This window comes from Dissoconium aciculare (genome assembly GCF_010015565.1).
Source record: "Dissoconium aciculare CBS 342.82 unplaced genomic scaffold K489scaffold_8, whole genome shotgun sequence".
Lineage (NCBI taxonomy): Eukaryota > Fungi > Ascomycota > Dothideomycetes > Mycosphaerellales > Dissoconiaceae > Dissoconium > Dissoconium aciculare.
Window position 1 is genome coordinate 127,606 of NW_022984958.1, and position 22,540 is coordinate 150,145.

General features: G+C 52.5%; 11 protein-coding genes across 11 annotated transcripts; 6 read left to right on the plus strand and 5 right to left on the minus strand.

Annotated features, from left to right (window-relative positions):
- Window positions 1-281: 281 nt before the first annotated feature.
- Window positions 282-2,411, minus strand: K489DRAFT_358940 (PAP2-domain-containing protein). Its single transcript, XM_033602592.1, has 3 exons — window positions 1,143-2,411; window positions 587-1,089; window positions 282-517 (listed from the first exon to the last, which is right to left on the minus strand). The coding sequence occupies exons 1-3, from the start codon at window positions 2,222-2,224 to the stop codon at window positions 456-458; spliced, it is 1,647 nt and encodes a 548-aa protein (XP_033458422.1). The 5' UTR covers window positions 2,225-2,411; the 3' UTR covers window positions 282-455.
- Window positions 2,412-2,930: 519 nt separating this feature from the next.
- On the plus strand, window positions 2,931-4,694 carry K489DRAFT_381376 (ras GTPase). The gene is made up of 3 exons (XM_033605104.1): window positions 2,931-3,448; window positions 3,591-3,794; window positions 3,867-4,694. The coding sequence occupies exons 1-3, from the start codon at window positions 3,197-3,199 to the stop codon at window positions 4,224-4,226; spliced, it is 816 nt and encodes a 271-aa protein (XP_033458423.1). The 5' UTR covers window positions 2,931-3,196; the 3' UTR covers window positions 4,227-4,694.
- A 129-nt stretch (window positions 4,695-4,823) lies between these two features.
- K489DRAFT_340423 (uncharacterized protein) lies at window positions 4,824-5,296 on the minus strand (the record flags this gene model as incomplete). The annotated part of the gene is made up of 3 exons (XM_033602262.1): window positions 5,158-5,296; window positions 4,988-5,050; window positions 4,824-4,904 (listed from the first exon to the last, which is right to left on the minus strand). Coding segments are annotated over exons 1-3 (231 nt in total), but the record flags the coding sequence as incomplete, so codon positions are not given.
- A 315-nt stretch (window positions 5,297-5,611) lies between these two features.
- On the plus strand, window positions 5,612-7,078 carry K489DRAFT_322130 (uncharacterized protein; the record flags this gene model as incomplete). Its single annotated transcript, XM_033601603.1, has 1 exon — window positions 5,612-7,078. The coding sequence occupies one exon, from the start codon at window positions 5,612-5,614 to the stop codon at window positions 7,076-7,078; it is 1,467 nt and encodes a 488-aa protein (XP_033458425.1).
- Window positions 7,079-8,223: 1,145 nt separating this feature from the next.
- Window positions 8,224-9,898, plus strand: K489DRAFT_321300 (glycoside hydrolase family 125 protein; the record flags this gene model as incomplete). The annotated part of the gene is made up of 2 exons (XM_033601537.1): window positions 8,224-8,363; window positions 8,419-9,898. 2 exons carry the CDS (start codon window positions 8,224-8,226, stop codon window positions 9,896-9,898), a joined length of 1,620 nt encoding a protein of 539 aa, XP_033458426.1.
- On the minus strand, window positions 9,764-11,423 carry K489DRAFT_402303 (SAICAR synthase-like protein). The gene has a single exon (XM_033607044.1). The coding sequence runs from the start codon at window positions 11,215-11,217 to the stop codon at window positions 10,078-10,080; it is 1,140 nt and encodes a 379-aa protein (XP_033458427.1). The 5' UTR covers window positions 11,218-11,423; the 3' UTR covers window positions 9,764-10,077.
- Window positions 11,424-12,140: 717 nt separating this feature from the next.
- Window positions 12,141-12,869, plus strand: K489DRAFT_322028 (winged helix DNA-binding domain-containing protein; the record flags this gene model as incomplete). The annotated part of the gene is made up of 1 exon (XM_033601588.1): window positions 12,141-12,869. A coding segment is annotated over one exon (729 nt), but the record flags the coding sequence as incomplete, so codon positions are not given.
- A 1,310-nt stretch (window positions 12,870-14,179) lies between these two features.
- Window positions 14,180-15,217, minus strand: K489DRAFT_322248 (uncharacterized protein; the record flags this gene model as incomplete). The annotated part of the gene is made up of 3 exons (XM_033601611.1): window positions 14,180-14,589; window positions 14,917-15,091; window positions 15,182-15,217. The coding sequence occupies 3 exons, from the start codon at window positions 15,215-15,217 to the stop codon at window positions 14,180-14,182; spliced, it is 621 nt and encodes a 206-aa protein (XP_033458429.1).
- A 290-nt stretch (window positions 15,218-15,507) lies between these two features.
- Window positions 15,508-17,489, plus strand: K489DRAFT_381381 (protein kinase). Its single transcript, XM_033605105.1, has 2 exons — window positions 15,508-16,534; window positions 16,584-17,489. Exons 1-2 carry the CDS (start codon window positions 15,892-15,894, stop codon window positions 17,387-17,389), a joined length of 1,449 nt encoding a protein of 482 aa, XP_033458430.1. The 5' UTR covers window positions 15,508-15,891; the 3' UTR covers window positions 17,390-17,489.
- A 180-nt stretch (window positions 17,490-17,669) lies between these two features.
- On the plus strand, window positions 17,670-19,855 carry K489DRAFT_358959 (uncharacterized protein; the record flags this gene model as incomplete). Its single annotated transcript, XM_033602593.1, has 2 exons — window positions 17,670-17,992; window positions 18,044-19,855. Exons 1-2 carry the CDS (start codon window positions 17,756-17,758, stop codon window positions 19,853-19,855), a joined length of 2,049 nt encoding a protein of 682 aa, XP_033458431.1. The 5' UTR covers window positions 17,670-17,755.
- A 219-nt stretch (window positions 19,856-20,074) lies between these two features.
- Window positions 20,075-22,444, minus strand: K489DRAFT_410874 (uncharacterized protein; the record flags this gene model as incomplete). The annotated part of the gene is made up of 4 exons (XM_033607752.1): window positions 20,075-20,669; window positions 20,735-21,926; window positions 21,986-22,064; window positions 22,169-22,444. The coding sequence occupies 4 exons, from the start codon at window positions 22,442-22,444 to the stop codon at window positions 20,075-20,077; spliced, it is 2,142 nt and encodes a 713-aa protein (XP_033458432.1).
- Between the last annotated feature and the right edge of the window lie 96 nt (window positions 22,445-22,540).

Sequence of the window (22,540 nt, forward strand, 5' to 3'; positions counted from 1 at the left end):
TCCGGGAAGTAAGCCGAGTCGTCCACGATCGGGCCCTGACGTTACTACCCAAACCCTAACTATCATTGTGTTCGGAGTCCACGACATGATGATTGTCTTGTTTTCTTATCAAAGTGGATGAATTCATGCTAATAATTAGACATAGTGCTGATAGTTACATATCATATTCGATTAGTCAAGACCAGCAAAGTATCAGTCGGTCTAAGCAGTCTGGAAGCATTGTTGATGCTGTAGAGGATACTAAACCAATTAGTACGAGAACCCTACAGCTGTCAAGTGGTCGGCCATGTTTGAGATGTTAGACGTGGTCCACGGGCATCAAAAACACGCGGGCCTGAAAGTTATGATATATCATTATGCGCGATCGTAATTAACCAAGCACTCTACCAAAGTGTATCGGAAGGCCATTCGCTGAACACACGCATTGGTTGCTCGAAACAATAGCCGAAGCCCCTCTAAACCAGTCCCAACTTGGGAAATATCATCGGACTGCCCTCCAAAGAAATCCACGCGATACCTGTTGAAAACAAAGAAGAAACCATTAGTCTCCGATAATGCAATTTTTGTCTCAGAGTGTGAAACTCACCTGCATAAACAACGAGCTTCGTGATGACCTCCACATCGTAGCGCACGCGGGGCTTCTCAACAGCAGCGAGCATCTTGCGATCAGCCTGCTCCTCCTCGCGCTGCTCATCGCTCGAAGCGCTAGCCTCACTCGGTGGCGGAGTGAGGACGTTCGCTCGATTAGCCTGCAAGGTCGTCTTCAGTGAACCCCCCGCGGCATTGGGTCGGACGGATAGGTAAGAGGAGGCTGTGGGTGGCTCGTCGGGAGTCATGAGTACCGATCCTTCGGTGATGGGGACCTGCAAGTCTCGTTTTGGTGATCGCGAGCGGGAGGAGTTCGCTGCTCGGGTTTCTCGGCGGACTTGTTCGCGGTTGGCGATGTGTTCGCGGGCGTCGGCCTCGGATTGTGGGCCGATGGAGACGGTGCGCTTTCGACGACGGATGGAGGATATCATGGCTGGAATGTCCGAGGCCGGCGGGAAGATTTTGTCGTCGCTGGGTATCGGGGGGACGCTGGTATAATCTCTGTGATGTGCTTTAGTGGCCTGCGCGATTTGGGGTTTTTCAATAAGACAAACCTGGACTGGACGAAAAAGCGTCGGGGTATCCGCACGCCGAATTGGCTGAAGAAACGAAAGATTGGAGGTAGTGTGCCGAGCATGATTGGTTTCATCGTCGCTCGCCACACGAAGACGGCCAGAATACCTCCCACCAGCCTGCCGACTGACTTCAACAAGTCGCTATTGGTGTACACGTACATCTGCGATAGCGTTATCTCCGGGAGGGAGGAGCCGGTCAAGTAGCGAGAATAATGCCAGGTGGCGACAGTACCACCCATGACCACTCCGATAAATGCAACGCTATCGTCGAAGCAGGGGCAGTTGTCGGCAGGTTCCGGGTGGAATCGAACTGCAAGCAAAAGAATGACGAGAACACAGATGAGATATGGTAAGCTTCCCTCGATGACTGAATTGTCGAATGCCGTTCCATAGGCCACTCGGATAGCGGCAATGAATGCTCCTAGGACAGCACCAAAGAGAACATCAAGGAAACCGTGCATGCCACAGTACATCCGACCTATGCTGATCGAGGTGGCATAACAGAGACATGCTGCAACCAGTAACCGATACGTCAATGGCGAGTAGTGATCTTGATTTTTCCACAATTCGTGCAGTAAAGATAGAGCCACCGACACGGCGTTGGTGGTATGCGTTGAAGGGAAACCATACTCCAACGCAGCGGACCCCGACATAGTGATGCGGTGGAGCGGAGGCGACAGCGGTCTGGGTAGACAGACGAGGTCCTTTGCATATCCGCTCAAGTAGACTCCTGCAGCGAGCATATGAATCAAACCCATTCCAAAATTCGGAAACCCACACCAGAAGCATGGGGGAAGAAAAGTCATGAAAAAGGTATGGGTGCCCAAATTGGCCGTCATAGCAAAGTATGAGTCCAGCAAAGGCGTCCGAGATAGTTGCTGGAGTTTGGCGAGGTAGGGTGTCTCCCATCGGACAAGTGGGATCAGCCATTGCCGCAGGCGATATCGCCATTTCGGCAATTTGCGTTCATAATGGCCTACTCCCCGAAGACCAGCATCGGGGTCGGGAGAGGGAGCTCGGAGATGCGCCTGATATCGAAGGCTCGGCCCCGAATGGGACATGAAGGAGAGATTGTCCCGATCAGCGGGAGTAGAAATTTGTCGGATCACGGCGGCGTCACCTTCGGGTCGTTTCCCGGGCTTTGGTCATGTATAGCAATGAGTAAGTAGTATCTGAATGTCGACAGAAACAAGTCATTCATCGAGACATGAAGATTATTGGTTTTTCTTGGCGAACGTGAAGATGTACATCTGATCGAGACTCTCTCACAGTAGCATCATCAAAAAGTTCCGACCCGGCTTCATTCAGTATGCACGTGGAGCAGCGACGAAGGCTTGGCACGTCATGCATTGATCAAGAAACTATCATGACCATTCTTGCTACTTGTGGATTCCGACAAATCTCTCATTTATGGATGATATTACTCGACTATGCGAATCGCCATAATTCGAAGGAGATAGACACGGATTTACTGTATCAAAGGCCACCTGCATATTGTGAAAACATCAAACAATATCATTGGCGACGAGCAGGAAGTGTTTCACTACAGGTCACATAAAGCGAGTATTGGATTGTAGCCAGGGTCTGTGTTGGGCGTGTCGCTGACTGACTCGCTGCGATTGGTACCGCGCGGGGGAAGAAACCCCGGAATTTCCACGAATAAATCATCAATGTTGCTCGGCCAACAACGCCGCCCTGTGTTTACAGCATCATCGCTGGCCGGATAGGCCTTCTGATGGCAGACCTGCATATACATATCACCCACTACCACTATCACTGCCACCACTGCCTACCTACGTACCACTATCGATTCTGCACCATTATATGAATAGCACAGCAGAACAGATCGAGCATTACCACGCATCTTCCATAACGTCCTCAACCATCACCCAAACACTTCTCTCTCCCGACCGAACATTCTCGCCATTGTTACCCAGGACCACACCCGCGCGTCGCATCACCCTCTCCGCTGCACACCCGGACTCACACATACATACCACACCGGCTGACCAGCACTGCGGGTTTCGACCACAATGTCAGTGCAGGCCTTGAAAGCCCAAGACCGTCTGGCCCGCAGAGACAGTCACCGATCCTCCACCTTCATGCGCAGCGACAGCTACCGGAGATCCACCCGAGGCAGCGACGGCACCCTAAATACCATGACCACGACCAAGACCGACATCACTGTGCCGCCGGAATACAGCAAGAAATTCGTCGTGGTGGGCGATGGTGGTTGCGGCAAGACGTGTCTGCTGATCAGCTATTCACAAGGATACTTTCCCGAGGTGAGTTTCATTGCATCCCGCGATGAAGAGAAGGAGTAGGAGATGGACGAGAGAGAGAGAGAAGGAAAGAGAGAGATCGCGCGTGGACACTTTTCAACGAATCTTTTTGCTAATCATTGAGTTCCATTAATGGAAAAAATAGAAATACGTCCCGACCGTCTTTGAGAATTACATCACACACGTCGAACACAAACCTTCAGGGAAGGGCGTCGAGCTCGCACTCTGGGACACGGCCGGACAAGAAGAATACGACCGTCTTCGACCACTCTCATATCCCGAGACCGATCTCCTATTCGTCTGTTTCGCAATCGACTGTCCCAACTCGCTCGAGAACGTCCTCGACAAGGTAAGAAAGAGACCAAACCAAACAACCCATCTCCATTGAACCGCCAAAATTAACATATTCATCTTCGCACAGTGGGCTCCCGAAGTGACCCACTTCTGCCCCTCGACGCCCATCATCCTCTGCGGCTTGAAATCCGACCTCCGCGACAAACGCTCCTGCATCGATCTGCTCAAGACACAAGGCCTCACCCCCGTGACCACGGCCCAGGGTCTCTCCGTCGCCAAAAAGATGAAAGCCATGTACATGGAATGTTCATCCAAGGAGCAGAAAGGCGTGCACGAGATCTTTGATCGCGCGATCGATATCGCGGTGAGGGGATCGGAGGACGTTGTTGGGGAGTTATTGAACGGGGGAGGAGGAGATGGTGCGAAGGATGTCGTGGGTGGGATGCCCGCGAAGAGGAGGAAGAGGAGCAATTGCAAGATCCTTTAGATGTTTTCTTTCTGAGGGATTTGTTGTGTGGCACTCTTTTTTTCTCTCTTTGCGATTGGCTGGAGTTGTTCAATCATTTCGTCGCCTTCGCGGTTCACATTTGTTGTGAGAGCACTATTCGCCGAATCGAGTGCGATGGTGACGATGACGACTGCTGCAACCATACCCGGCGATGTCTGCCGTACATTCTTGGGAGTCGCTCCGTGTGGAGTTCTCATTTTTCCATTGACTCATTGGCGCAAAGAAACTTTCGGGAAGTTGGGAAATCATGGGACAAATCAGGCGTTCTTTTTGCGGCTGGAGGGACGACGGATGCGTTTATGCTCATGGGAGACGCGTACTGGCTGGCCGGGAGCCTTCTTGTATGCAGGTGTGTTTCTTTTTACTCAAACGCCGCCAGGAAAAAGATAATGAGAACGAAATTTACTTTCATGATATTGGTATCGAATAGAAAAACTCCGGAATCCTTCATCTCTGCAGTCATGGTACTTCGCCCATCATTCGTAATGAACCGCTTCATTCAACGCAACCTCTCGAATTGCTTCATGCCGTTTCCCCTGGCCTGCTGCTACTGTTACCATCCCTTCCGCCATTCCCTTCCTCTCGCTCAGGTTCCTTCGCCATGACGTTCTCGAATTGTGACCAGAGGCCTTCGACTTGGCCGAATTCATTCCCGACCTGCATGGTGATTGTTGGTAAGGACATTGATCGCCTGACTGGATGTGTCGGAAAGTTGTGAAGAAGCACCGGGGCATACACACCGATATGACACTCTCCAAATTCCGATTCAATCGATTGAGATTTTGGAGGACATTTTCTAGACTCTAGTGTAGGGAGAAGCATTGATCAGCTCTTGTCTTAGGGGGGTTTTCGGACTGGTTTGCGATGGTGGGGCGTGGAGGGACATGGGGGCAGGGCAAGAAGCGCGTACCGCAGCGACGTCTCCAAGGAGTAATTCTCGCTGTTGCTCGAAATATGTCTTTTCAGTCGGCGGCGCGGACGGGTTCGCTGGAGCCATTCTTGTTTGCTTGAAGATGCTCAATATTTATGGTAATGTTGTGCTTCATGTGCTGTATCGTATATCAATGTTCGGTGAATGACGCGACCCTATCTATACACATGATAAAAGCGTGTTCGTCTAAACTGCCACGCGACAGTGGAAATTCGCGTCATGATATCTAGGGCAAAAAGCCGAGGTCTGGAACGATATGTTCCATCACCAAACCCCAGATTTCCTCCCTCACGTCCATGTCTTCGACCGACATCACACCCAACGAGCACATGCGACATCACAAGCGCCACCATCATCGACAGCGTCAAGCATTCCTCGGATGAACGCATACGCATAGATATAGAACTCGCGATCAAGCCGAGCCATCATCACCATGGAGTTCATGACCACCCTCCAAGGCGGCTACGACGAGCAAAAGCCATCCCTCTTCGAGATCCTTTCAGAGAACGAACTCTCCGCACTTATCCCTCCCTCCATTCGATATCTCCTCGCCATCGCAGCGCACCGCAACCCGCGCTATCTGCTCCGAATCCTCAACAACTTCGATGAACTCTACGCGCTCCTCAGCCTGGCCATCGAACGCTACTATCTGGGGACCTACGGTGGCGGCTTCACCGAGAACTTCTACGGCCTGAAGCGCGAGCGCGTCCTGCGCATCAAAGGCGGTGAGACCCCGCGTGCGCGTCTCGGCGCCGCACACGATGTCCGCGAGACGTTGAAACTCCGGACGGGCGATATCTGGCGGAATCTGGCCGTCATGGTAGGCATTCCGTACATCAAGAGGAAGTTGGACGAGAGCTACGATATCCATGCTGCGGGAGTGAATATGCTTGGACCGGCGTATCGGGATCGTGATGCGTACCCGCGAGAGGGAGGGCTCAGGAAGAAAGTCATGTGGTATTATAAGTGGTTTTTGAGGAATGTCTATCCTAGTGTCAATGCGGCGTATTGGTTCGCTATGGTCGCGTGGAATCTGGCATATCTCTTTGACGGGACAAAGTTTCATTCGCCGTTTATGATGTTGATCGGATCGCGCATGAGGAGGTTGAATGCGGCCGATGGCAGAGCGATTGAATTGGCGACGGCTCCTCCACCACCACCAGAAGGCGCGAGACCGGGATTGGTGTCGCTGTTGAACCCACGGACGATGGGTCGTGTCATCTATCCCCAGCTCTTATCGAGTCTGAGACTGCTCCTGCCGACGTCGATCTTCGCGTTGAAATTCCTCGAATGGTGGCACAATTCCGATTTCGCCCGCCAGCTCTCCCGGAAAACCAACGAAGGTCTCGAACTTCCACCTCCGATCATCGCTGGCCCAAAACCCGGAACCACAAGCACTCCAAACAACAAAGCAAACAGCGTCTCCTCCGAAGACAGCTCCCCATCCGAGAAGAACCAGAATCTCAGCCGAAGAGACTCAGGCCTCGCACCAAGCGGCCCTCCCATCTCTGCAATAACCTACCTCCCCATCCTCACCGTGCCCTTCCCACCCTCCACAAGCAACACGGAGCCCTCCCCGTTCTCCTCCGAAAACGGAGAAAACAACACCTCCTCCCTCTGTCCAATCTGCACCTCCGAAATCCAAACCGCAACCGCCGCCCAAACAGGCTACGTTTACTGCTACTCCTGCATCTTCCGATGGGTCGACGGCACACACCCACGCCAGGAGGCGTTTATGGATGGCTCTGGGGAGCATGAACTTGCGATTGGTGAGGATCCTGAGGCGCATGAGGGGAAGGGTAGTCGGGCTGGAAGGTGGGAGAGTGGGAAAGGCCGCGACGCGGTTACGGGACGGAGGGTTTTGGGCGGGACGAGTGGGTTGAGGAGGGTTATGGTGTGATTATTTTGCGCTTTGGGAAGAGGGAGATGCTGGTCATTCCGATCCCTTTTTCTCTGTGGAAAAAAGCTATCATGCATCCATCATGGCGACGAAGAGCTTGACGATTCTCTCTCTGTCTCTCTCTTCGACATAGACTCGCATCCCGGTCTTGCCAGCGACGAAACCGCGACGTCGCACAATCTCACTCCAGACTGCTCGCAGATCCCCAACCTCTGCGCCAGCCGCTCCTGGCTCACGGTGACACCACAACCTGCCATCAGCGAGCCAATGATCAGAGTATGGTCACTTGTCGAAGGATGAAGACGAGCCAAATCACCCTCAAGCAGCTGACGCCGCCACTAGAGCGTCTTCGGGTGACAAGCAACAAAAGAGGGCAACACTGCCCAAAGCCGAAGGAGAGCCTTGTCCACAGACTGCTCAAGACCTCCTTGGGGAATAGGCTCGGATTTCCCAAGCGAGCAAGAAGGAAGAAGTCAATTCGTTATTCCACCCCCGAGCATCACTTTCTCCCATGGGAATGCGTGAGTTTCTCCCTTCCTCCTCAAATCCTCGGGAAAGATATCTGAAGGAAACCGGACAGACCCAGACCCCAGAAATTCTCTAGCCGGCAAGATCGTCGGGCCGGGTTCAGTGGCTGTGATCATTGAAATTCCAGCTTTTCCGGTCACCGGGCATTTGCATCGTAGTGGTCTCCGCACGACGATTGTTGGTTATCCTTCATGGTCTCCTGAATAGAGCAGTGTAGACGACTGCCGAGATGCTATGCACTGTAAATTTATTATACTGTCTAGATTAGAATTTTGCTTCTAGTATTGTTTTGACACCATTCATATGACGAGGAATGTCGATTATAATGTACTATTGAACAGTGTTCTTATCAATTCGCGAACGCTCGCCATTGGGATACTTCATGTCCTTGTACCTTTGCTAACTTGAAATTGTAAACCTGCGCCGAACTCGTAACCCTAAAAAACATCAGCAGACCTTCGCCTCTGTGCGGGTGGAACGTCATTCGGCATTCGAGACGTGAAGACTGTCTTTCTTTATTCCAATGATCTCAATGCACTTTATGCGCATCCAGCGATCATCGAAGTTTGTTGAAAAGCCGGGTTGAATTCAACATTGCTCCACCAAGAACCGCTGAAATGAAGTCCGCGGTGCTGAAGACGTTGCTGGTGCTCACATTCGGCATTGGCTCTGATCAGGCATTGGCGTTGAATGAGAAAATCAAAGCAGAGTACCGAGAAGCCTGTCCGGAATATGTTGAATACTCGAAATATCCACAGTGAGTCTCAATATAGGATGCACGAGAAACCGAACCATGCTAACACGACAATCAGCGAACCTCTCAGCAACGGTCCTCTCCGACTTCCCTTTCAACGGCCGGCAGCAGCATGTCGGACATTTGAGTCGGACGTGGTCGAGAAGACCATTCGAGATTTGAATTCTTCCATGCTTGATCGGGATCTCGCGAGAATCTTTGAAAACGCTTTCCCCAACACCCTCGACACGACGGTTCGATGGCATGTCGATGGCGTCAAAGACAAAGTTACCACTCGTAGCCAAGATGAAGACGCCTGGAAAGGCGCTCAGAGCTTTATTGTGACCGGCGACATCAACGCTGAATGGCTTCGCGATAGTACCAATCAACTGGCGCAGTATCAGCGTCTCGCAGCCAAGGACAAGAAGATTCATAATCTCATCCTTGGAGCCATCAATACACAAGCGGAGTATGTCATCGCATCACCCTATTGCAATGCTTTCCAACCACCGGCTCCAAGTAACCTCGAACCTACGAACAACGGTCAAGGCGATGATGTCCACCCCGCTTACGAACCACACACCGTTTTCGAATGTAAATACGAACTCGACTCCCTCGCAGCTTTTCTTTCCCTCTCGAACCAATTCTACACCCACACCGGCTCAACCGCCTTCCTGACACCCCGCTGGCATCTCGCCCTCAAAAGTCTCCTCCGCGTCCTCAACGAACAAAGCCAACCGACCTTCGACAAGGACACGGGCCACTACTTCCCCCAACTCTACACCTTCCAGCGCACCACCAACATCGCCACGGAAACCCTACCTCTCGCCGGCAACGGCAACCCCCTAAACTGGGACACAAACCTCGTCCGCTCTGCCTTCCGCCCCAGCGACGACGCCACAATTTTCGGCTTCCTGATCCCGTCCAACGCCATGATCGCCGTAGAGCTCAAACGTACCGGCGCCATGCTCACCAGCGCTGGCCAACCCCAAGTCGGATCCGAGCTCACCCGGCGCGGGAAACTAATCGAGACCGGCATCTGGACCCACGGCGTGATCAACCACCCCACACACGGTAAAGTCTTCGCCTTTGAAGTCGACGGCTACGGCAGTAGTCTCATCATGGATGACGCCAACCTTCCATCGCTGCTCTCCTTGCCGCTTCTCGGCTTCTGCAAGCCCAACGATCCCGTCTACCTCGCCACCCGCCGGATGATCCTCAGCAAGTTCGGTAATCCCTACTATCTCACCGGAGACATCTTCACGGGTATCGGCGGCCCGCACATCGGACTCCGGAATGCCTGGCCGATGTCCGTCCTGACCCAGATCATGACGAGTGATAATAATACTGAAATCCGCAGCTTATTGGAAATGGTGAAGAAGGTCAGTCCCCTGGGCCTTATCCATGAGAGTGTGGATGTGGATCTTCCTGGCCGGTATACGAGGAGTTGGTTCGCGTGGGCGAACTCGGTCTTTGCGCAGTGCATTTTGGATTTGGCGGAGAGGAAGCCTGAGGTGCTGTTTGGGAAGGGTGGCAAGAAATATGTTGCTGGTGCGTGAGCAGTCGCGGGAGAGAGAGAAAAAAAGCCGTATATATTTGAAGATCAGGGAAAAAAAAGGAAAAGCAACGCTTTTTGGGTTACCGTCACAGTTGCGTGGTGCTTTTATCAACGCGTATCTCCTTTTCCATCAGTACTTCCTGATATTTTCCCTTCACTATCTCTACATCTGCCTGCGAATCAGAAGAACTTCCTGATGACCTCCTCCATCGCCCTCTCCACATTCTCCAATCCTGTCACGACATTCTCATCCCGGCCCTGTCCAGGCGTCCACTCCGCATGCGCAAAATCAATCATTTTCACCCGGTATGCCACCTTTCTCTCTTCCTCTTCTTCCTCCTCCTCCTCCTCATATTCCTCTTCTCCTCCGACCTCAACCTTGGAGACCGGCTCCTTTTGTTTCAAGGAGGATGTATCCCGTCCACCACCACCGAGAAGTTCCGACAACGCCTCCGGGTCACCCTCATAGACAATCAGAACACTCGCGCCATACATCCGACTTTCGCTGCGAGAGAGGACGGCACGAGCGTTGGTGATTTCCGCGAGGAAAAGCTCGAGGAGAGATCTTGCGTCCCGCGCGGAGATCTTCTCCTTCTTCTTCTTTTCTCCCGCCCCCTCTTCCTTCTCCGATCCGCTGAGCGATGATGGCAGGAGACTTTCGAAAAACGTCTCAAATCCTCTTCCCACATCCTCCTTGCTGAACTGTCTTCCATAGAATTTGTCATAAATTGCATATTCCCCGATGTCAGCATTCCAAACTTTCATCCCGGCGATTCGATAATTCAGACTCCCCGAGGTCGTTTCGCCCGCGACTTTGTCCAATCGCGCGGCTTTGTCGGCTTTCGTGGTCGCGGGATCGAAGAGTTTCGCGCCGAGTTTGAGGTCGAGGACGTTGGGCCTGGAGAAGCCGGCCTCGAGGTTTTCGAGGACGATGGCGGTTTCGGTCTTGAGCGCTTTGCCGTGCAGGAGGGCCTTGTCTTTGTATTCTTGTGTCAGCTCGGGCTCGGCTTCTTCTGCTGGGGCGGGAGTCTCTGATGTTGAAGTTATGATGGGGAGTTTGACGTCTCCAGGGAGGTTTGAGGGTGCACCGAGTTGCAAAGTCCCGAGCATTGTGGGCATTAGCTCGTAGAAATCTGTATGCGAGCTTGCGCTGGCTTGGTAGAAGGCGATTTCGCTGGGCGTGCAGGGCTTGATAAGGACGGCGCCGGATTCGTCGGAGAGGACGCCGTCGTGGCCGGCGGCGGCGTTAGAGAAGGATGTCAATTTGAGGGTGGAGGCGTCGAATTCTGCTTGGTTTGTTTTCTGAGAGGAAGACGCCATCTTTGCGGAAGTCTGGGTGCTATGATCTGATATGGAGAGGTCGGTCTTTTGTTTGGGCTTAAGCTTGTCTTTGGGTTGATTCGCACTTTCTTGTTCGTTCGGCCAAATCGGAGGTTCTGCTCTAAAGAGACTCTCGTCTTTATAGGTCGATTGCCAAGACTGACTTCGATTGCGGCGTTGAGAAGGATTCAGTGTGCTGAGGTCGGGAGGGGAAACCTGGTCGGAAGCTTATATTGGATTATTTTTAGCTTCAATCCCGGTCGGCGAAGATGCATTTCCGAACGTCGGCATGCCGAGACCGGGCAATTGATGGAATAACTCTAGAGAGATTCGATAGTTGTCTCCTTTCAAATTGTACCATATAAGCCCTGGAATAATGAAATCCTACGCGTCTCCGATGCCGTTGCCTACCAGCAACAGACCTCAGTCTTGATTTCACCTCGGCGGGGGCTTGGCTCCGATGGGCCCTCTCTACGAGTATGATTTGTATATAAGCCGAGTATGTATTATTGCGCACCGTCTTTCTCGGACTGATACATCAGGTATATTTCAGTTGTCAGTGAATTCGCATTTGGCATGTATTGCGCATCACTTGGGCAGCTGCGAACAGTGAAACGACACATTTATCATCAGCTTGTGCCACAGATGTTCAATACATGAAACGGGAACTTGCATCTTCAATTCACTGTTTGACCTGCCAACTGATGGAGCATGGCAATATGCATTTCCTTGTCATGTGACAACATGTTCATCTTGGAAAATGGTTAAAAACACCAGCTTTCGTCGTCAACGTCGTCACCCACTTTCTTCTTTGCACCCATCACTCGTCCCGATCACAAACCCGCCATCACTTTCGCCGTATCATTTTGGTGGTAGCAGCAACAACATCTCAACACGCATCATCGGATCATAACACAATCCTCATGGCTGACGAGGCCGACGCCGTGGATTCACCTGGCGGAGTTCCAGTAACAGACTCAATAGTTACATCCGCTCCACCACCAGCTTCGGACAACGACCCTCACCCCGAAACAACAGAAATCATCCGTCAAGTTGAATACTACTTTTCCGACGAAAACTTACCCAGCGATGCATACCTTCTCGCCAAAGCAGGAGGAGATGGCAATGGACCAGTCCCAATCAAGACGATCCTCGGCTTCCCGAAGATGCGTGGCTACAAGCCCAAATCTCAAGTCATTGCCTCACTTAAATTGAGCACCAAGATCCAAGTCATTGGCAACAAACATATCCAACGCCGAGAACCTCTGAAGATTCCGCTGCGCGCGACACCTAGCCTCGGCCTCGATCGAATCCTCGAGGATCGGGCGAAGACTCTCCGAGAGAAACCCTGGCTCACCAAAGGAATGCTGAAGCCAACAGGGTTCGAGGAGTATGCTACAGAAGGTCCCATTAGACCCGAGGAGCATGCTGTGGAGAGAAAGTTGTATGACGCCGAAGAAGCATTCTACATACGCATTGAAAATGCGGTCGCCCGCTACCTCGCGAAACGCAAAATGCATTCGATGAACGCCAATATTTTGACGCAATTCTTGATCTTTGGCGGCTTTGATGCGAGCCAACGACATTTCTCCGGCGGTCTGAACAAGCAAGAGATGGAGAAGATGACGGCTGACGAGATCGCCCTTGCGAAATCGGACTTTGCAGTTGCGGGAATGGTTCTGGATGGCTTGCCAGATGGCCAGGAAGACCATAACGACGACGACAGCCAAGACAAATCAAAAACAACCTGGACCGTAGACTTCCTCACCGTGACAAAAGCCTTCCTCTCATCACCCTTCATGATCAAATTCCCCTGGTACGAAAAAGACACCGTCCAGACCACCTGTAACGTCATTCAAAACTTCCACAACTACCTCCTCTACCACGACGTCTGTCCGGAATACGCCGAACAAATCCTTTCCGCGCGAGACTTCTGCAAAACAGCCGAGGAGGAATTCCTACGACTGGGCACCGTCGACCGTGCTCTTCCCGGTGGTTTCAACATCGCCTGCTCGACTTTATTCGACGGCCGCTGGGCCGGTGTCTGGCGCGATCCGAATCGCGATTTCACATCTGCGTCAGGCGAAGACTGGGCTGCCGCAGTAACAACGGAATCTGAGCCCTTCGGAATGTCCGATTCCGATGCTTTTACGGTTTTCGCCACGGCGGTAATGGCCTATGGCTCGTCGGAACAGATGGCTCTTCTCGAACAACGCGCTGCTTCCAAGACCAAATTCGTCAAAATCCACACTGCGGACATCGGTCTGGAAGTCGTCCGTGTGGAGAGGCTCGATGCGCCAGAGAACTGCGATGCTCGGTCGATCTACAACGACCCGCGCCTGGAGCAAAACAGTGTGATCAAACCACTCGGTAGATTGCATTGCAAGATCTGGACGCTTCCGCATCGTCCCGCGACGACGACAACATCTTCCGGGACTCCTCCCACGCGCTTCTCAACTACCTTGACGTTCCTCCTCGAAGACTCCATCCTGGAAGTTTGTACTCCGGGCTTGAAAATGGAGGTGACCGTCTGTTCGCTCGATCTCGGACTGCTGTGGCTCGAGCGAGTGGAATTCGTGTATCCTAGCTTCTTCACTTGGATCGACAATGAGACGGTCCGTGAGGAGGCGATTTATGGGCGAGCGGGAAAGTGGAGTGAGTGGTTGCTTGAGGGAGGACAGCGGAATAAGGAGAATCTGGGGAGCAGCGGGGATGGCGGTGTTCTCGGCGGCGGGGATGGAGAGAGCGATGGCGAGGTCGAAGCGTCATCTGTAGCTGGTTTACGTATTGCTGTCGATGCGGATAGGGATGTGGAGTGATTTCGATCTTTGCTTTTCTGTGCCGCGCTCGCTCCATTCTTTCGTCATAGGCGACTCGAAAGCATCAGCCCGATGCGGGTCCAGTAACATCCCCGTCATGACACAAATCCCCATCTTTCAACTCTCAAGAATGCTCGCCCACATCACTCTTCACTTTCATCACCCTCATCCTCATCCAAATCCATCCCAAAATCCTCAATCCCACCAACCTCACCATCCTCCTCCACAAACCCTCCCTCTCCCACCGCGGCACCTCCTCGCCTCCTCTCCTCCACCCTCCTCGCCCTCGCGATAACAATTCTCGCTCGCCGGATGGCTTCCTCCTCGGCTTTCTTGATAGTACCCGAGACGCGGACGACTTGGACTACGCAAGGACGGTCGCGAGGCTGTTCGTTGTTTGAATTCTTGTTGTTGTTGTGATGATTATGGTTGTTGGAAGAAGGTGAAGGGAGAGGGATTTTCGTAATGAACGATAAGGCGGCCCAGATCAGCCGGTAGTGGGACCGCGAGACGCGGATTATGGCGGTGGAGGTTGTCGGGGAGATGTATTTCACTGTGACGAAAGAAGTTTGTGTGTTAGAATGGACTGGAGTTTGAAATGGCTGAACTTTTCCTTTTCCTTCAGAGTTTGCTTTTGGAGACATTGAGGACTTCAGTGCGCATCGGCCTTTCTTTTCGTCGAGGGTTTCTTCTCGCCTGCAGCTTTTCGTGATGGCATGACTCCTGTCGTGCTGCGGAGTCTCCAGCTTCGAGTGTTTCCCCGTTTTTCCTGCACTCCGATGCCTTCATCCACCCTCATGCTCCATTCGGAGAGACGATCTTGAAGTGAAAGGAGACAAGGATGTCGGTTCCAATAAAAGACAAAGGGAACTGTACACACCTTGAAAACTCGCGGCGATCATCCCAGCGCCATAATCGCCGAACAACTCTGCAACACCGTCCCGGATCAATTTAGCTAGAAGTTTAGCGTTGAAAGAATCCGCGCTCGGGCGGCGGAATTGAACAGTCCAAGGGAGAGTGTGCTGAGTTTCGGAATCGCCAGATTTGTTGAAAGTCTTGTTCTTGGGTTGGAGTGTTGTAGATGAATTCTTGCTGCTCTTGTTGTTCAGTGCTGATGACTTGAGCTCTTCGTCGGGATAGAGGACGTTGATTAATAGATAGCGGTGCTTGATGCGGACCATGGCGACGATGATGAGAGGGCATTCATTCTAGGTTGATGAGTTTCTTCCTCTGGTCGTCTCGAAAATTTGACGACAATGCTTCGGCTGTTTCATTATCGTCGTTGTTCCATGGTCGAGGAATGTCGGTCGGGAAGTCGCGTGAATAAATTGTAGAGCCAATGCACAACAGTCGCGACGTTGGGGCCAGGCGAACTTTCGTCACTTGGGAAAAATGTAGCTTAGGGTTGATCCATGGACGCGTCTTGCTGACAGCATCCTCGCCGTTCATCTCCTGACTTTATCCGATCATGTGCTGGCTGAAGTTCATGACTCGACTGGTGAGCGCCCTTATGCCTGGAAATCGTCTTATTGGCGGCTTCTAGCTACAATACTTTCAGCTGTTCATGTGGGTAATTCCTCCCTGGGGAGTGAGGACTACGCTGCCTCCCTTCCTGACGGATCGTCGCCATTGATTTGACCGGGATCCTGCCACTCGTTCTGGCCAATGCAACGCCTGAAGACCTTTGCACGGCGAAGCAAAACACCGTCCGCTCGCTTTGTGGGAGAGGAAATGACCGCAGGAATGAAACCTTGGAATGCCATTGTTGTGATTTGCGGCGTTGCTGACAAAAGCATTCATCTGTATTCGTACTGGTTTTGACGTCGAGTCGAACTCCGAGCGAGAACAACCAAACATGCAAAGGCTATATCAATGGACAGCACAGCTGCAGCTTCACGACGGTGCCAGTGCCCTTGTACGGTCAGACTTTACTGCTGTCGGATCTCTACACAATTCGCCCCGATGTTGCTCCCCTCGAAGACTCAGCATGCCTTCGGCCACCCGTATTAAGTATAAATGGATATATGGGGCCGAGAATCTGGAGACGTATGAGCCAGGAGGCTATCATCCCGTCACCACGGATCAGATCATTCACAATCGCTATCGAATCACCAACAAGCTTGGCCATGGTGGTTACTCCACGATATGGCTCGCGCATGATCAAGAACGGCAACAATACGTCGCGCTGAAAATCGGAATGTCCAGATTCGACTCTGTGCGCCGCGAGATCGCGACGCTACGCGCATTGGAAAAGCGGCCATGTTCACTAAAGTGGGATCCAGCTTGGATGAAATGTGCTGTGTTGCCCCGGGTACTGGATGCATTTGACGTGACAGGCCCGAACGGCGTATACGCGTGTTATACACTTGCGCCGATTCAGGGCGACCTCCAAGAAGCCCTCTTTAGCGGCATGTTTCACATTCCAGTCGCTCGGACCTTGGCCGCGAAGCTCATGCTGACCGTATCTTTTCTTCATGCACATGGAGTTTGTCACGGAGGTGAGCGCAACTTCAAGCTGAGTCCAACTCGATCTAATTGATATCGTAGACATTCACCTGCAAAATGTGCTTGTAGAACGCACCGAGCCCATCGACCATCTTTCCGTGGAAGAATATTGGGAAACTTTTGGCGAGCCCGAAACCGAACCAATCGAACGGGAGGACGGCAAGCCGTTAACATCGAACGTGCCCCCGGTCGCCACTCTCGCGTGGTCAAGTGAGAAGGAGGCTACAGATCTTACATTGGAAAATGCGAAGAGACTAGTAATCAGTGACTTTGGGGAGGCATTCGACCCATCATCGAAGACGCGCCTCGGTAAGGACTCCCATGTCCCGTTGGCGAAGCGTGCTCCCGAGGCGTTTTTCGAGCCTGATCAGCCGCTGTCCTACGCCTCGGACGTCTGGAGTCTTGGGACAGCTATATGGGGGATCATAGGCATGAAGAATCTTTTCAGTGATGACGAGCCTCAAAATTCGACTGTTGCTCAACAGATCGACTTGCTCGGTGCAGACCACTTGCCTCCCAAATGGAAAAGCATTTGGCAGCGACCGCAGTCAGAGATCCTGGTGGAGGACCGTCGTCCGCATCCTCCAGAGTGGAAACGTGAACCCTGGCCGCCTCTGAACACAGCGTTCGAGAAGTTTGTCCAAAAGTATCGCAGGGAAGAGGGCTATGTGCCCTTCGAAGCAGATGAGACGGCTGCCATACTTGCTTTGATGAGAGGCATGTTGAGATTTGATCCCAAAGAACGCTTGACGATAGAGGAAGCACTTCAGTCGGAATGGATGGTGAAGTGGGCTCTGCCCGAGTTGCGAGAGGCAATGCAGAGCGATTGCGGACAGTCGCACGAGTAGAGGGCGAGCATTTCAGATTACAGTAGAGATCGAATCAACTGCTTAGATTCTTGTATACTTGAGTTTACCATGTTCCATGGGTAACTCATATTCTCTTGCCACATCAGTAAATAGTCTTTTTTGAAATTCATATCATTGTTTGTTAACCCATCTGTATTTTCGGATTGTAAACAGAACTGTGCTGGAACAATATCGCCACATCAAAAGAGCGGAGTGAATTCCGCTGTTATTATCGATAGGATTTTTTTATGGAAATCTGGAGCGAACCCTACCGCGACAACTTTTCTCGATCAATCGCTCGACATTCCAACATCGCGACTCCATTCCAGATTGTCTGCAGCGAGTCGCCGTTTTCAGAGACAGAACATGGCCGACTCGCGATTCTCAGCGCTGTCAAGCGACCCGCGCTATCGCATTCCCAATCGCAAAAAGTCCCGCACCGCCATCGATTCGCGATTCAAGGGCATTTTCTCGGATCAAGATTTCCGTAAAAAGGCCAGCGTCGATCGCTATGGACGGAAAATCCAAGCGGAGAAAGGCAAGAAGGAATTAGAAGAGAGATTTCAGCTTGAAGAGGACGAAGATGAAGATGCGCCAGAATTGGTCAAATCATCTTCACGGAAAGCCGCAAATGCATTGGAGGAGGGCGATGAGTCTGAAGAGGACGATGAAGAGGATGAGGAAGAAGCTGGTAGGGCTACGACACTTGCGAGGCGGGACCCCGCGCGACAAGGTGGTTTCGCAGACGCAACATCTTCAGAAGAAGAGTCTTCAGAAGAGGAAGAAGAGGAAAGTGAAGCAGAGATCGAGTTAGCTGAGTTGACCGCCGGTCAAGAACAGGACGAAGAGATTCCCATGGGCGACGTCACGAAGAGGATAGCGGCCGTCAATTTGGATTGGGACAACATTCGAGCTTCAGATATCATGGCCGTCTCATCAAGTTTCGTGCCCGAAGGCGGAAAGGTGCAGCGGGTGATAATTTATCCCAGCCAGTTCGGGAAAGAGCGACTACAGCGTGAGGAGCTGGAGGGACCTCCCAAGGAGATCTTCAGTGCAGGAAAGAAGAAAAGCGCTGAGGATGACGAGGAAGAGGACGAGGAGGACAGTGAAGATGAGGAAGCTCGAATCAAAAAGCAACTCCTTGACGAACAGACTGGCGAAGGTGATGAATTCGACACAGCAAAGCTGCGGCAATACCAGCTGGAACGACTAAGATATTACTATGCGGTTATTGAGTGCGACAGTGAACGGACGGCCAAAGCGCTGTACGATTCCATGGACGGGCGAGAATACCTCTCTACTGCAAATTTCTTCGATTTGCGCTTCGTTCCTGACGAGACTTCCTTTGAAGATGACCAACCCCACGAAGAATGCGATTCTCTGATCTCAGGCTATCGACCGAACGAATTCAAGACCGAAGCTCTCACTCACTCCAAAGTTCGCCTCACCTGGGACGACGATGATGCCACCCGCAAGGAAGTTCAAAAACGCGCTTTCTCTCGTGCTGAGATGGACGAAGAAGATCTGAAAGCTTATATTGGCTCCGACTCCTCCGATGCCGAAAGCATATCCTCCAAGAAGTCCTCAGCCGAAGATCGCAAGGCGAAGAAACGTGACGCACAGCGTGAGAAGATGCGTGCAGCCCTCGGTCTTGCCCCGGAGCCAACAGCCAAATCTTCATCGAAGAAGAACCCCGCTGAGCCAGTTGGAGACATGCAAATTACCTTCACATCCGGCCTGGGAGGCGGCAAAGAAGGCAAAAGTGTCTTTGAGAACGAGCCCCAGGACGAAGAGAGCACCCGCGCCCGCTACATCCGCAAAGAACGCGAGCGAAAACAACGCCGCAAAGAGAAAAACAAAGCCGGCGGCAAACCCGACGATGGCGAAGCCGACGACGCAGAGGTTGCCGAGAACGACGACGAAGAAGCTGAAGAAGCAGACCCCTTTGACGATCCCTTCTTCAACGACCCCTCCGCCGCCTCCAAAGCCGAAGCCAGCGCCAAAAAAGCCGAGAAACAACGCAAACGCGCCGCCCTCGCCGCCACCGACGCCGAAACCCAACAACGCGCCGCCGAACTGGACCTGCTCATGGCATCCGAGCAAGCGGACAACCTCCGGCACTTCGACATGCGGGAGATCAAGAAGGCGGAGAAGGACGCCAAGCGAAGCAAGAATAAGAAATTCAAGAACAAATCGGCTGCTGCCGCCGAGGCTGCTGTGGCAGATGAATTCCAGGTCGAAACGGATGATCCAAGATTCAAGAAACTTTTTGAAAGTCATGAGTTTGCGATTGATCCGACCGATCGGTTATTTGCGGGGACGAAGGCGATGAAGGCTACTGTTGAGGAAGGGAGGAAGAAGAGGAGAAGGGTTGGTGGGAAGGGAGATGAGGCGCCGGAGGAACCTGAGGAGGAGGAGAGGAGGGAGAGGAAGCAGGGGAAGAAGGCGAGACGGGCGAGGGTGTAAACTTGACGCGAGTCACTGTATTGTGTCGATATCATGTTGTCTTCTGTAAGACGGACTTGTACGCCTGAACTATGGTCAAATGAGTCTGTGTTTGTTGTACGCCTGCTTGCCTCTCCCCACCCCAGGGTACACTCTGTCCATTGCCGTAGAAAAGGTCACGTGTGAGATGGAAAGGAAACACTACACTGATGATACCCAAGACTTGTAACCAATTCTCCCTCACAAAACCTCACTCCCCATCCTCCCCATCATCAACGCATCCACCATCTCGCCCTTCCTCAGAAAACCATCCCTGGCAGGTAAACACAGCAGAGCATTCGCGCCGCGGAAACTTCCGATCCGCGAACTTCTCTGTCCACCCGTACTCCTGGCAAGTAATTTCCCATCACTCTGCGCCGTGACGACGACACGATGGTACTCATTCCTCTTCGCATCAAGCCTCACATCCTGCTCGAGCACGACGCGGATCTTGGGCAGTCCCACGGGTTGCTGGCCTGAGAGTTGATGTAATGCGGGGAGGGCGAAGAGGTGGAATGTCACGGCCGCTGAGGCCGGGTTGCCGGGGAGGGCGAAGAGGAGTTTCTTTTGGGGAGCGCTGCCCCCGTCTGGAAGAGGCGATTTGATGGTGATGCTTGCGAAGGTTGTGGGTTTGCCGGGTTTCATGGACACGCGGCCGAAGTGGATCGTTCCGTTTAGGGAGCGCTCGATGGTGGGTTTGAGCAGGTCGAGTTCGCCCATAGAGACACCGCCGGAGGTGAGGATTATGTCGACCTGCTGTAGGGCGGAGCGAAGGGATTCTTCGAGGGCGTTGGGTCTGTAAATGGAAAAAGCTTGTGTTAGCGATGTGGTTTAAGTGGAGATGATGGAGTGTGAACTTACCGATCTGAGGCAATGCCGAGATCTACAGCCTCGTATCCTGACGCGCGAATGAGGGTAAGGAGCGTCGGACGATTCGTATCACGCACTTCGCCTAATTGCAATTCGCCTGGTCGATCGTGGTTGATGATTTCATCGCCGGTGCTCAAGACACCTACGATGGGCCTACGATAGACCAGGACTTCCCGCGTGCCGACTGAGGCCAATAATCCCAGCTCGCCACCTTCCGCCGTGATGGCTTCGCCTTTCCGCAGGATGATATCGCCAGCCTTGACATCACTTCCGATTTCGCGGACGTTCTCGCCGGGTTCGGTGGCATCGGTGAGAATCTCAATCTCATGTTCCTCTTTACCGTCGGGGGTTCGTGATCGAAGGATTGTGTCCTCGACCATAACGACAGCGGTGGCGCCAGGAGGTAATGGTGCGCCAGTTGTGATTCGGGAGACCTCGCCGGTCGTCAATGCGGGTACCTGACCGGGTTTGGCGTGGGAAATGCTGACCACCGGAAAGATACCTTTGGTGCTTGGGACAAGAACGTGATTTGATGCGATGATGGCGTAACCATCGACGATGCTAGCTCGAAATGCCGGAACATTCTCGGCGGCTACAACGTCTTCAGCGAGGACGTAATTGATGAGATTTTCGTCCACCTTGGCTCGAATGATCTGGGGCGCGGGAGTGTGTGTGTGAATCTGTTTCAGTGCATCTTCGACGGACAGCATGGGGTATGGTGACTCTCGGTAGCGTCGCGTCGGACCAGCTGTGGGATCATTTGACAATGCGGGTCGATCTTGAGGTGCTGTCCTTGCGACGGGCATTTGATGACCATGAGTGTGATTGTTGGAATGAGAGTGATCGTGGTTATGTGAACAGCCGTGTGATACTTGCGGAGGCTGCTGTTGAGCTCGAGGTGGAGAGTTTGAGTTCCTTCTCAGACTTCCACTGCTCTCTTGTGCTGCTCGCTCCTCTGCAGGAGGAGTAATGGACTTGCTTCTTAGACCAGCATCCTTTTCAAGCTTTGCAATTCCACCAGCATGAAGCGCTCGTGAATCCCCGCCGCTAGCCTGCTTACATGCATGTGGTAGCAGTGGCAACAGCGCCTGTAGATTCTCTTTTGCACCTTTCGGCGAACCTGGAAACGTAACAATGACTGTATTATTGCGCACTCCTGCAACAGGTCTTCCCATCGCCGCGACTGATTTGACGTGTCAGACTTCGTATTCCCGTGTGATTCGTCAGCTGACTGATACGTACAAGGAGTGATCGCCATGGAAGACGCCAGCATGCAATGGACGAGTCCTGAGGCATGTTTCTGTATTAAAGGTCCAACGGCCTGTAGACACGTCAGCTCGGAACGAACACTCGGATGCATCGAAAGGCTCCATCTTATTATCCTTTCTCTCAAAATGGAACGAAGAATTAAGAAAAAAACCTCACCTCAGGAGTAACATCCTTCTGTGAAAACCCGGTCCCCCCACTCGTGACGATCAAGTCTACCTGCTCACCGACCTGCGCCCATTTCGCCACAACCTCCTGAATCGCCTCGATGTCGTCCGGGACAATTTTACTCTTGCGAATGCTCCATGATTTGCCTGGAAATTCAGAAAATGTTTGGATCAATGTGGGAATGACTTTATCTGTGGAGGCATCCCGCGAGGCCGTATCGGAGATGATAAGGATGGCAACTCGGAAGGGTTGAGGAGTTGTCGCCATAGTTTCTTCCGCTCCCCGAGAGACTTTATCGGTTCAGCGATTGGGAGAGGTCGGCTTCGGGAGCTTTCTGTTCCTAGTCGACCGGATCATACGCCG